Below are 14,377 nucleotides of genomic sequence, written 5' to 3'. Positions count from 1 at the left end.
CCGATCTGCATACAATGCCCCCGTATGGATAGTGCCGAAAAAACAAGACAGCTCAGGCGTAAAGAAATATCGCATGGTAATTGACTACAGAAAATTAAATGAGGTGACAAAACCTGATAGGTACCCCATACCAGAAATTACAGACATTTTAGCTAACTTGGGAGACCAAATGTATTTTTCCACCCTATATTTGAAAAGCGGATTTCATCAAATTCCCCTTAGAGAATCTGACATTGAGAAAACGGCTTTCTCCGTCAAGAATGGAAAGTTTGAATTCACGCGACTACCATTCGGCCTACGTAATGCTTCAGCAATCTTCCAAAGAGCACTTGACGACATTCTCAGAAATCATATCGGGAAGAGATGTTACGTTTACATCGACGACATCTTAGTATTCGGCAAGAGTAAGGAAGAACACATTGCGATTCTAGAAATAATATTCCGAACACTGGAAAATTCTAATCTGAAGGTTAATCTGGATAAAAGTGAGTTCCTGAAAGAAGAGATCAATTTCTTAGAATTTAATGTGAAAAAAGGAGGTTTCTCTACGAACCCCGACAGACTCACGGCTATAGTAAATTTTCCGCAACCCAAAACGGTCCATGACCTACGTTCGTTCTTAGATTTGACTGGACATTATCGAAGATTTATACGGGGATATGCTAAAATAGCCAAACCGTTACCATCCATGATGAGAGGAGACTTAGGGAAAACTCCAAGAAACAAGTCAATGAAGATGAACATAGAATTAAACTCCGAGCAAATTGAAAGTTTTAAACAGCTTAAGAATTGTCTAGTGTCAAACGAAATAATCTTAAAATATTCAGATTTTAAAAAACCTTTTGAGCTTACAACTGACGCCTCGAAATATGCTTTAGGAGCAGTCTTATCACAAGACAATAGGCCCATCACCTACCTCTCTCGAACTCTCAGCAGAGCTGAGGAGCAACACGCTACAAACGAGAAAGAGATGCTGGCAATAATTTGGGCTCTAAAGGAATTAAATTGTTACTTATATGGTGCAAAGAGCATAAAAATATTTACTGATCATCAGCCGTTGGCCTTTGCGCTAAGCAATAAAAACACAAATGTAAAGATGAAAAAATGGAAGACGCAATTGGAAGATTATAATTATGAGTTAATATATAAGCCAGGCAGGACGAATGTGGTCGCAGATGCGCTATCAAGGCCGCCGATGGCAGAAGATCTAATTTATTCAGTAGAAGTCCCAATAAACACCTTTAAAAATCAAATTCTTATCGAGGAGTCCACAGAATCCTCATATGAATTCAAGATAGTGTTCCCTTCCTATCATCGGCATACGATCAAAGAACCAAATCTAATGGAATCAGATTTAAAGACTATACTGACAAAATACTTGAATCCAACCGTCATTAATGGGATCAAAACCACCGAACCGATCATGCTTAAAATTCAAGTTTTGTACCCTGATTACTTCAAAAATATTCAAATTAGATTTGCTCGCATATTGGTTGAAGATGTGATCGACGAAGTAAGACAGAAGCAAATTATAATCGAAACTCACAATAGAGCGCATAGGAACAATGCCGAAAATAGAAAACAAATCCTAGAAAATTTTTACTTACCTTCTATGACCAGGAAAATAAAAAATTTGCTCAAGATCTGTAAAATATGCAAGGAGAATAAGTACGAACGATATCCGAACGTTCCGAAACTTCATGCAACTCCTATACCAACGCATCCTGGGCATACAATCCACATTGACATCTTCTCTACCGACAAGTTTCGAGTTTTTACCGCAATAGATAAGTTTACAAATTTTGCAATAGCAAAAATGTTGAATGGCAAAAGTGTCGAAGATATTAAGAAACCATTAAGAGAAATCATTATACCCTACACCACAAGGTGGTCAGGGTATTATGTCTTTGTGCATTTGTTTGTAACAAGCAGAAGGAAACGAGATAGACCCATAGTTCCTTTTGATGATCTGCATAGAATCACATTCTGAGTCGATTTATGCATGTCCGTCCGTCCGTCCGTCTGTTCGTCTGTCCATGTATTTTTGTAAACAAAGTACAGGTCGCATTTATTGCCCTATCCAGATGAAATTTTGCAAAGATCTTTTGTTTGGCCCAAGGACGAACCCTATTGAAATTGGAGATAATCGGTCAAAATTTAGATATAGCTCCCATATATATCTTCGTCCGATTTGCCTTTTATTGTGCACCAAACGTGTAATATCAGCCTACATTGTATGGAATTTTGCATATACGCCCAAATTAGGCCTGAAAATATGTATGCCAAATTTCATCGAAATCGGTTCAGATTTAGCTATAGCTCCCATATATATTGTTCATCCGATTTGTTATTTTTGTCCACCGCCGCCGTAATATGCACTATGCAACAACAATATTTGGGGAAATATATCAAATACAGCTCAGAAATACATTTTCTAAATTTTATCGAGATCGGTTCAGATTTGGATATAGCCCCCATATATAACTTCGTCCGATTTACCGTTTATTGTGCACCAAACGTCTAATATTTGTCCAAATGGGATGGAATTTGGCACTTACGACCGAATTGAGTCTAGAAGCTAGTATGTCAAATTTGGTGAAGATCGGTTCAGATATAGCTATAGCTCACATATATACTGTTCATCCGATTTGTCATATTTGTTACCCACAGCCGTAATATGCACTCCGTAACAACGATACTCAGGGAAATATATCAAATACAGCTCAGAAATATCTTTGCCAAATTTTATCGAGATCGGTTTAGATTTGGATATAGCTCCCATATATATCTTTATCCGATTTCAAGTTAATTGTGCACCAAATGGGCAATACAATTCCGAATTTAAAAGATACAAATGCTTCGGCATATTTAGTCTTTGAATTGTAAATTATAATTATAATCATAGCGTGTATGATTGAATTCTCCCATAAAAACTTTTAATTGTTATGTGGAGCTCTACTTAATTAGCAAAGTGGTGTAGGGTATCATAAAGTCGGCCCCGCCCGACTTTAAGACTTTCTTTACTGGTTTTTTATTTTGGTGTACCTAAATTAATTGTATTTGATAATGAGCGATCATTTAATTCACAGAGTATTAGGTTCATGTTGGAAAACGAACTTGGCATTGAGATCTTCACAGCACCACCATATCAGAGTGAAGTAAATGGCCAAATAGAAAGGTTCCATTCCACATTGTCAGAAATTATGAGATGTAGTAAATGTGAACAACCCGATTATTCTTTTGAAGAACTTCTAGAAATCAGTGTCAACAAATACAACCACACAATACACTCATCAACTAATAAGAAACCTGTAGACCTTTTTTTTAGCAGACCAATAACCTTCGGGCCAGAAGACTATAAAAAACCCGCCTCAATAATTACGAAAAACTCCTAAAGAAGCAAGAAAATGATTTGGCGTATCATAATCAGGGTAGAAATGAGCCAAAAGAGTACAAAGAAGGTCAGAAAATATTTGTCAAACAAAACAGGAGGTTAGGAACAAAGTTGTCGAAACGATTTAAGGAGGAAGTAGTAAAAGAGAACATGCACTCAACTGTTCTAACGGAATCAGGAAAAAAAGTTCATAAAAGTCATATTAGATCCTAGATTATCCTAATAATCCTAGATTATTCTCAATCTGAGATCGTCTTTATAGAAAGTGGAATAGGGAAAATCCAAACGGGTTATTTTAGAATATTGCACTTTATAGACGTCGATGAATATGCAACAACATTGGAGCAGATCAAGCCAAGTCTGAGAAATAACATCCCACCATCCCATCCACTTCTTCCCTTTCTCCTATAAGACATCCGATCCATTATATCCCTAATTAACAGGCTAACCCTTTCTAAAAGACATACCAGGGCGATTAATGAAATAGGAACTGTTTGGAAATGGCTCGCCGGAAGCCCTGACCACGACGACTTCCAGATTTTGGCTGACAAAATGAACAACGTCATAGAAAATAATAATAATCAGATTATCATTAACGAAAGGCTTATTGAACAGGTTAACAATGTCACTATCACAAATAATAAAATCTTGAAATCTCTCAAAAGTAATGAAAATATGCAAAACACCCCAATCCTAAACAAAAATATAAAATTGATGTAATTAAAGAGAAAATTAAGAATATAAATAGTGCAATACAATTGTCAAAATCAAACATTGTAAACACATTTATGTTATCTGATGAAGAAATGCTTGAAGTAGAAAAAATATTTTACGATGATAACATCCCTTTTATGAACTTAGAATTTTGCTAATATCAAAATAGCGTGTAATGATAAATTTATTAGTTACCAAATTATAATACCAAAAACTTTGAGCAATGTTTGTAAAAAATTAATTTTAAAACCTATTAAGAGAAGCAATACTATTATAAATTTAGACTTTAAGCAAATACTTGTATGTGAAAAGAATAGTTTTGGAATAAGAAATAATTGTAACATAATTGATGGGGTCACACTGTGCCTATCCAGCGAATTAACAAATTTTGACAAATAATAATTGTATCCCAAAATTAATAAGAAATATTCCTCATAACTGCTCTATTACGAATGCTGAACATATTAAGCAAGTAGAAGAATTCGAATCTGGACTAATATTTTTAAACGATTTCACTGGAAATATTTTTGTAAATGAATCTGAACAAAAACTAAACGGTAGTTACTTGATAAGATTCCATAATGTTTCTGTTAAGATCAATAACTCTGAATTCGAATTATTACTTCAACATGTGTCAACGAGGAGTGATATTGAAGAAAATGTTTCTTTGGAATTTTTAAAATCATTGCATGTAAGGAACAACCAACGAATCGAGCGATTGAATTTTAAATTCGAAAGCAGCATACTTACCAACGCTGGCCTCGTGACTATAATAATATGCGTTGCATTGGTGATGGCTATTAGAAGAAACAAGAACACGGACAAGATTGTAGTCCGGAATGAATTCAATACTGAAACAGCAGGAATTAATGAAGGGACTAACAAGAATTTGATGTCAGCGCAGGGGATCCCATGCCGCAAGAGTCTTTACAATATTCCATTTTACTAATCAAACGGGACGCTTGATTTTTCAGCAGGGAGGAGTTAACACCTTAGTCCAACCACACCACTGTGTCACACAAAACCACTTCCAACTTTCCGCTGACACCACAAAATCAGTTCAGCGAACTCAATCAACTTTCAACAAGAGGATCATATTCCACTGAATGGTGGGAACAACATTTAGCCAACGTAGCACTTTATGCAAGTGGCGTGATCGCCACAGCACTCCTCAATTATAGTTATAAGATACAATTAAAATCAATTCTAAGCTGACTTCTGAATAAAGAGGTGCATAGCACCGCAAAAGCAATTAACAAGATTTCTGATTTCAATTAACTTTTACTTCTAAATAAAGAGGTGCATAGCACCGCAATACAAATCAGGAAGATTTCTGATCACAATTAACTTATATAGGATTCCTGAAACAGGACTATGTCTACTTCAGCTTTGGGATAGGAGGGAGGAGGGATAGGTGGAGCGTGAGGGATAGGAGGAGTTCAGCAGCACAGCTTTGCAGTGATGCAGATTAATCTGCATGATGCTATGTAGCTGCTATTTTCTTCCTCCTAATGCAACGGCGTTAGCCGGAAACGGATCCAACCGGCGCCGAAATGCAATTTTCCCGCACAAGCTTGAAGGTACTCCTGGCAATCCGTATCCATAGATACCTTGATGACCAGGCCACCTCCCTCAGTGCTTGAACTGACAAGACGCCAGTTTTCTTTTCTGAGGTTGGGGTTTTGCTTGCCCAGTATTGTCAGGATGCGTGCCGGATCCACAGATGGTGGTGGCACCCAAGCTGTCAATACCTTACGGCAGGGGATATGCTTTAAGGATACAGGTGCCAGATCACAGCCTTGTCAAAGATCGTGAAAGCCAGATACTGCGTAGTAGTAGTTTGGAAGTAGAGTTATGTTTCACATAATACCAATTGCCCTATTTAAAAAAAAAAAATCTACATTTAATTAAAATAATACGTATCACTTTCATATTATATCATAGCATTAAGGTATTTAAGTATGTCTATATTTTTATATAAGATATGTATATAAATAAAAAATTCTACTCATGTACACAATATTGTCATTGAAAATAATATATTTTCTATTTATGTGGGTTTAATTACAGGAATATTAATACATTGGTACCGTGCTATACTCTCCATATCCGAGCATCCGATGGTATTTTTTCAACAATTTCACAAGTTGAGATACATACAGCGGTCATTAACGAGACTGGCTTTCAGTTTCAAAAAAAAAGGTACAAATTTTCTTCCGTCGAAAATTCTTCGAAAATTGTTGTTGTCGGTGTGGTAACCACAATTGGAACTTTTTTGGACGAAAATGTTGAGTACAAGATATTAAACCCAACTAATCTTTTTGAGATTGGTAAAACTTCTGGTGCTATAAAAACAACGGGAGTAATATTTGATAGAGAATCAGTGGATGTATATACCTTGATAATTGAAGCTATGTCTATTCTTTATAATAACAATCAGCCCTATCTACGCCGTGCTACCACTTTAGTTGATGTTTCAATTTTGGATACAAATGATAACTGTCCTATATTCGTTAATTTGCCATATTATTCCACAGTCTCATTAGAAGACACGAAAGGTTCTGTCATAATGAAAGTCAAAGCTATTGACTTAGATAGCTATGAAAATGGAGAAGTTCGGTACGAGATGAAAAGAGGAAATGGTGAGCTTTTTAAAGTGGATCGGAAAACAGGCGACATTATACTTAGACAGAAAATTGAGAATGACAATAAGAAATATGAACTTGTGGTAGCAGCATATGATAACGCATTGACACCATGTTCTTCTGAAGTCACCGTTACAATAAAGGTACGTATTTTATTAAATATTAAACGACTTTTTTTTGATTAAAAAATACATACATACCCCATTTTTTTGCATTTAAAAGTTTAGTTTTTATTATCTAACCGACACAATTTTTATTATAAGTAATGACTAAATAGTATTTTCAAATAGAAATAAATATTCATAGCAAAAATGCTAATATATGTTTATTGGTTTTAGATATTTTGAATAGCCTGATCTGATCTTTCAGCTATAGGCTTTAATTTGAAAAAAAAAAAAAAAACAAGTAAAAAAACATTAAGTTCGGCCGGGCCAAACTTTTAATACCCTTCACCTTAGGGTAAAAGAAACATTAGAAGAAATATGGCAAAAACCATTAAAATGCCGAATATTGGGAAGTACCGTTATATAAGGGCTACACCAAAACGTGGACCTATAATTACAATTTTTCGCCACTCGAACTAGGACCCATTATGACAAACACAAATACCTATTTTTAGACAAATCAATGAAAAAATGTGGCTAAAACCATCAAAATACCGAATATCGGGAGGTACCGTTATATGGGGGCTACACCAAATCATGGACCCATACATATAATGTTTCGCCACCGGAGCTGGAAACCATTATGACCAACAAATACCAAATTTCAGACAAAACCGTGAAAAAATGTGGCAAAAATCATCAAATTACCGAATATCGGGAGGTACCGTTATATGGGGACTATACCAAAACGTGGACCTATAATAAAAATGTTTCGCCGCACGAACTAGGACCCGTTATGACCTACAAATACCAATTTTTAAACAAATCAGTGAAAAAATGTGGCAAAAATCATCAAATTACCGAATATCGGGTGGTACCTTTGTATGGAGGCTATACCACAACGTGGACCCATGCATGAAATGTTTCGCCACCGGAGCTGGAACCCGTTATGACCTACAAATACCAATTTTCAGAGAAATCCGTGAAAAATGTGGCATAAATCATCAAAATACCGAATATCGGGAGGTACCGTTATATGGGGACTATACCAGAACGTGGACCGATATATCTCATTTTCAATACCAACCATCCTAGACATAATGCAAATTGCTCTGCTAAATTTTGGCGCTCTACGTCAAATAATGTAGGTTGTATCGTGATTTCAACAGACAGACAGACAGACGGACATCTTTAAATCGACTTAGAATTTTATGCTGATTATGAATATATATATACTTTATGGGGTCTAAGACGAATATTTAAGGATGTTACAAACGGAATGACGAAGTTAATATACCCTCCTTTCCAAGGTGGAGGGTATAAAAAACTATATGATATAGAACATCTATAATAGCCCCATTTGAAAACTCAGCTCAATTTTTGGGTTTTCAAAGTGATAATTGGTGCAGTGTTTTAAAATCTTGTTTTGTGTTTTAAAGTAATATCAATTTTCAAATTGTGTAGATTTACATTCTCCCTTTTATCCTGTTTCTTTAGTTACATTAGCTAATTAGTTGTTGTAACATATCACTTTGTTTTGTTTGTCATCTCATAAGAGTTGCCAAAATTAAAAAAAAAATAATAAAATAAATAAAAAAAAATTCCAGCTACAGATCTAATCTTGAAAAATATAGTTTTAACTTGTGTTAAAAAAAGAAATAATTATAATTAAAATAAATAAAATGTCGTGCCCTTTTGAATTGTGTAATATTGTTGCAGAGGATGAATTGTGTGTTGCCTGTTGGTTTTGTCTTAATCAATGGCATGCAAAATTTGCTAGGATTAATGCAAAAGTCGTAGACACAATTAGAAATAATGTTGGTATTCGTTGGTGTTGTGTGCAATGTAGGAAACTCTCTGCATACTTTTACAATTTTGTACATTGTTTGAGAAATACCCAGAATTGAGAAATACGAAGAATTAGATGAGTTTGTGTCGTCACCGTCAGTTTTTGGCCAGAAACGCAAAAGGGCTGCGAAAAAGGCACCAACTAAGGGATTGCCTAGTCGCAAAGCAATAGTTTCTGTGGAGAACAGTGTTCCACAAACGGGTTCAGTTAATATCACTGATACAACTGAGACTGGATGTGAACAGTCGTATGCCAGTGTTGTAACACGCCCAGTTCCGGTAGTTAAAAGCGGTATAAGTAAAGGGGTAAATAATCCAGATGTTATGAGTATTGATAGTGAGGTTTCTAAGAAAACCTCACAATCTACTCGTGACATACAGGTATTATCGCTTCCTTTACTTATCACTAGCGATCGTCCCGAGACTGCTACTGGCAAAACTCAACCTGTCCAAAGATCATTATCTATGGCTCCCGCCATGAAAATGATATTTGTAACAAGGTTTGCACCAGAAACAACGGCCGATGACATAAACTATTATATAAAATCAAAAATTGAGAGAGATTACTTTTTGAGATGTTATAAGCTCCGATCTGCATTTTCTGAAAGTAGATCTTCTTTCAAAATCGTTGTGCCTGAAAATATTTTTGTACAGTTGATTTTAAAAGAATTTTGGCCTGCTAGTGCATTTATTAAAGAATTTCTGGAGAGATCCGATAATTTAGCTCATTTGCCTCTTAGACCAGGTTCGGTGCCAAAAAACTAAATGACTCATTTTCTATTTGTTATCAGAATGTAAGGGGGCATAATACAAAATTAACCAGTTTATATACTGATAGCATTGGTTTCAATTATAATGTATTGGTTTTCTCCGAAACTCGGTTAAAAACATCTATATTAAATAGTGAAATTTTATGTTCAAAATATCAAATGTTTAGAAAAGATCGTGCTTGTAAAAAAGGTGGTGGCGTCCAAATATACCACTAATTTAATTGATCTGAATGATTTTCTTGATATAGAATTCGTTGGTGTTTCCATTGAATTGGGAAAATCTAAATTGTTTGTAACTTGCTCTTATATTCCACCTTCATATTCACTTGACATTTATAATCAATTTTATCACTGAAAAAATGAAAGATTCCGATCGCATCCTGATCCTTGGTGATTTTAATATGCCTTCCATTAGGTGGCTTCCAATGCCAGATTCTTTGATTCCTTTGCCATCCGAAATGAACAGTACCCAGTATACATTTGATGTTATAAATAGTTTGTGTGACTTAAATCTTTATCAAATAAACAGTGTGAAAATTTCCCACGGCAAAATTCTTGATTTGGCTTATATAAATATAACACAGCATTTTGATATATTCAGAATTCCTCCAATATGCGCTCCTGAAGATATATACCATCCAACTTTATATATCTTCATGACTCACATTTATGTAATCGAAGAAAGTCAGTCCGACTTATTTAAAACTGTCCTTAATTACAAAAAACTAATTTTCGAAAACTTAACACCCTCATTTCCTACGTAAATTGGGCTTCTGTGTGTCTGTGTAACAGCCATAAAGATCTAGAATATGTAATTGATAAATTTTATGATATTTTAAATAGATTTAAACTGGAATGTGTTCCAAACACTAGAGTTAAAAATTCAAATAAATATCCATGGATAACCCCTGAGTTATCAAGTTTAAAAAATTTTAAAAATAAGCTTTTTCGTAAATATACAAAATCAGGCTTAACAATAGACTATACTAATTACTCTGTCGCTAGATCTAAATATTCTTTAGAGTCTCGTAGATTGTGTAACCTTTACCTAGACAAGATTAAAAATAATTTTAAATCCAATCCTAAATCTTCTTATAATTTTGTTAATCTAAAACGAAAAGTTTCCTCAAAGCCCTCAGCATTGAAATACAACAATAAAGAATTTGTCACAGGCACAGATATTGCTGAACGTTTCGCAGATTTTTTGCCACAACCTATTCCAGTACATCTTGTCAAATTAAAGATTCGTATCCTTATAAGTTATCACAGGCTGCTCAAATTTGTATGCCTTTTCTACAACGTCAGGAGGTGTCAAATAGTCTGCGTAGTTTAAAATCGATTAAATTTCCAGGACCGGATGGCATACCTAATATAATTCTTAAATATTGTTCAGAAACCTTAGCACTTCCTTTAAATATATTGTTTAATTATTCACTTAAATTTGGTCACTTTCCTACTTTCTGGAAAAAATCTTATATTATACCTTTACATAAGTCTGGTAGTCTTACTAATGTGTTAAGTTATAGAGGAATTGCAAAATTAAGTGACATTCCAAAATTGTTCGAAAAATTAAGTACTGCAGTAATTTCACTGAAAATTCAATCTATATTGAGTCCATATCAGCATGGTTTTCGTAGTGGTCTTTCAACAGTAACAAATCTTATACAATGTACGTCAACAGTAATAAAAGGATTTGTTCAGCGTAAACAAACTGATGCAGTTTATACTGATTTTGGTAAAGCTTTTGATAGGGTTAAACATGAACTCCTAATATATAAATTAAATTATAGGGTTTCAACACAAACTTAGTCAAATGATAGATCACTTACAAGATAGATCACAACTTGTTTTGTTTGAAGGGTATCTATCCAAAACGATTTGGGATCCATCGGGTGTTCCTCAAGGAAGTCACCTTGGACCGATCCTCTTTCTTTTATTTATCAACGATTTACCTACTTCCATAAATTACTCGAAATTGTTAATGTACGCAGATGATATTAAATTATTCATTTCCCATAATTGTGATAAACAATCTAGTTTACTTCAAAACGATTTAGATAGCCTTTTTCAATGATGCAGGTTAAATTTAAGCAAATGGAAGCATATGTGCTTCTCCAGATCTTCTTCTCTGATATTGCAATATAATATTGACGGTCATTCATTATCAACTGTAGATTCATTTGTCGATCTAGGCCTCTTGATGGATCCAAAATTAAATTTTAATAGCCATGTAATAACAATGGTAAATAAAGCAAATGGTGTTTTAGGTTTTGTTAAACGGTGGGCCAAAGAATTTTCTGATCCATATAAAACAAAACAGTTATTTACGTCTCTTGTTAGACCTATATTAGAATACGGTTCTGTTGTTGTTGATCCTCAATATGCGATATACTCAGATAAAATAGAATCCGTGCAAAAGCAATTTCTGCTATTTGCCTTACGAGGTTTACATTGTAATAGTGATTTTGTTTTGCCTTCTTATGCTAGCAGGCTAAAATTAATTAGATGTCCTACACTTAAAAGCAGACGTATTATGTTGAACTCCATGTTGTACTAAAAATATTAAATGAATTAATGTTCCGTTTAGATCTAATAGATACTACCAATTATTATATACTGATCTTCATCGCACGAATTATTCAATGGGCGAACCTCTTAGTAAAATGTGTGTTGACTTTAATTCTGTGTACTGTAATGTAGATTTTGGTATGAGTTTAGAAGTTATTAAATCCAGAATAATTTTATTTTTAAACAATTAACATACATGTTTTATTATTTGACAAACTAGCTGATGAATTAGATTCTGTGGCTGGTTTTCAATTTCCTACTAAATTCCCATTATGATGCGGATCATGGTGTGTACGCGATTCCTTCGTAAAGGGAGGTCGCCCCCTCGGTAGGCAGGGGTGGGAATGTGAGGCGTGGGAACGTTCGATAAAAAAATATACATAGTTTTGTCCACCTCATAATTCAGGGTAGAATGATTTCAGAATAGTCAAACATAGTTATTTTTTAAACCAATTACCGTAAGCATGGAATCAATTTTTGTGTCAATTAAATTGTGTGTTGGGGACCCCATAAAGTCCATATTTTTCTTAATAGTATAATTCAATGACATTTAAACAAATGTTCGGTCCCGTGCTACTTTCTAATATTCGTATTTTTTTTCATGTTTCTGCCACAATTTCCAACTGAATGAGTTCCAGTTTTACATTTCGGAGTTTATTTCATATAGACCAAGCAAAGATGCCGAGTAAGGGCAAAAAGAAATGAAAAAAGTGGCCAAGACTCCAAAAATAGCTTAAATCATATGATAATTATATCAAAACGTAATCACATTTTGCAAGGATGTTTTTATTTTCTCAAATTACCAACATTTGCCGAAATTAGTATGAAAAATAATTGTAAAATATATTTGAAATTGGTTTGTACCCTTACACGGGGGTTATAACCCATATCAAGACCTGCAAAACGATTTAAGATTTGTCTTGAAAGTTTGGGAAGAATTTCTGGAATGACATAAATCCTTTTCTTACTTAATGTCCAATTCGCTCTACTATTTTCGCACTCTTTTCATTCGGTATTTCACTAATTGCAGTCCCAATCAATTTTTCATGTTGAGTTCTGGACGGATTATTGTCATATGAAAGAAGTAGGTCCACGCTTTGAAATAAGCCACATTAAGCTTTGTCGGTCATTTTTATTTCTTAAAATGTGTTCGCATCTTCCAGCTAAAGCACGATGTAGGTTCTGGAATTAAAAGCTGGATGCAAATTTTAGACATGAAAAATCGCCATTTAACCTCGTATTGCGCTCTCATTTCATTTTAAATATTATTCATTCAGAATGCAAACCAAAAAAAAAACAATTCAATATAGTATGTTAAATTAAAACAAAATTACCCCAAGATTTTTTTTCATTAACATTTTTATTGACATATTTTCGCGCAATTTTTTTTTCTTGGCAAGATACCGTTCCAAAATTATATGAATTGTCAAAATCCATTAAGCCGTTCTTGAGTTATTAGTGTAGTAACTAACATAACTTTATTTTATATAGTGGAAATAATTCTCTATTTTATATCCTCTTCTGAAATTATATATTTCCACTTACCCAATGGAAACATAAAATCTATAGTTTTATCCGTTGTCGCTTTGTACTAAAACATTTAGTGTATTAGAATTCAAAAAGAAAAAAAAAACACTACAAATGTATATTCGAAAACCGTAATTCAAAGTGGAAAAAATCATACAATATAAAGCATTGCTATTGTACATTTCAAAAGTCAAAATGAACATTTTCAAATTTCACATTTTTACGCGATTTTCTTGGATTTTATCCTTTTCTGCCAAGAGACCAAGAGTTGTGCGACCAAAATGCATGTTCATATATTTTGGTGAATAGTAATTAATAAGAAATTATTTCTTTTGCAAGGTGTAATATTTCTTATAAATAGTTACCGTTTAGCCGTACCTACTTATATTCGGTAGCCACAATTTAAAATTGAATCGGATGCATTTTGTCACTTGGGTTTCCGTTTGAGTGAAATTCGACCCTACCTACAATTTTTGGTATGTATGGGTTGTGTAGTCTATATATATGAAAATCAATTGTTGTTCGTTGGTAATGGAATCAGTTGGAACAGCTGGACCGATTTGCATAATTTTTTGTACAAACGTTCGTCATACCTCGAGTTAAGTTTTTAATGAAAAAAAATTGACCACGACTACTGTTACCCTCACTATTTTGATTCATCTAAAATCTTTATATTTGCCAGATAATAAAAACATCGAATCCCTAGGGTTGAAGGGAAAGCCAACAGTATCCCGTGAAATAATTTTCAAAACGATGTCTTCATTATCTGGCAAATATGAAGATTTTAGATGAATCAAATATATATAT

The 14,377-nt window shown here is 34.0% G+C and overlaps 1 protein-coding gene across 6 annotated transcripts in view; it reads left to right on the top strand.

Moving 5' to 3' along the window:
- LOC101900172 (fat-like cadherin-related tumor suppressor homolog) overlaps positions 1 to 14,377 on the top strand; it is a 466,944-nt gene that overhangs the window by 186,710 nt on the left and 265,857 nt on the right. For all 6 annotated transcript variants that reach the window (XM_059129200.1, XM_059129194.1, XM_059129199.1 and 3 more), the window contains one exon: positions 6,179 to 6,896. In XM_059129200.1, coding sequence (XP_058985183.1) covers positions 6,179 to 6,896 — 718 coding nt within the window. The remainder of the gene's footprint in view (positions 1 to 6,178; positions 6,897 to 14,377) is intronic.

Source organism: Musca domestica, unplaced genomic scaffold (assembly GCF_030504385.1).
Source record: "Musca domestica strain aabys unplaced genomic scaffold, Musca_domestica.polishedcontigs.V.1.1 6, whole genome shotgun sequence".
Classification (NCBI taxonomy): Eukaryota; Metazoa; Arthropoda; class Insecta; order Diptera; family Muscidae; genus Musca; species Musca domestica.
The sequence above is the reverse complement of the archived record's forward strand: the minus strand, read 5'-3'. Positions and strand labels throughout refer to the sequence as shown.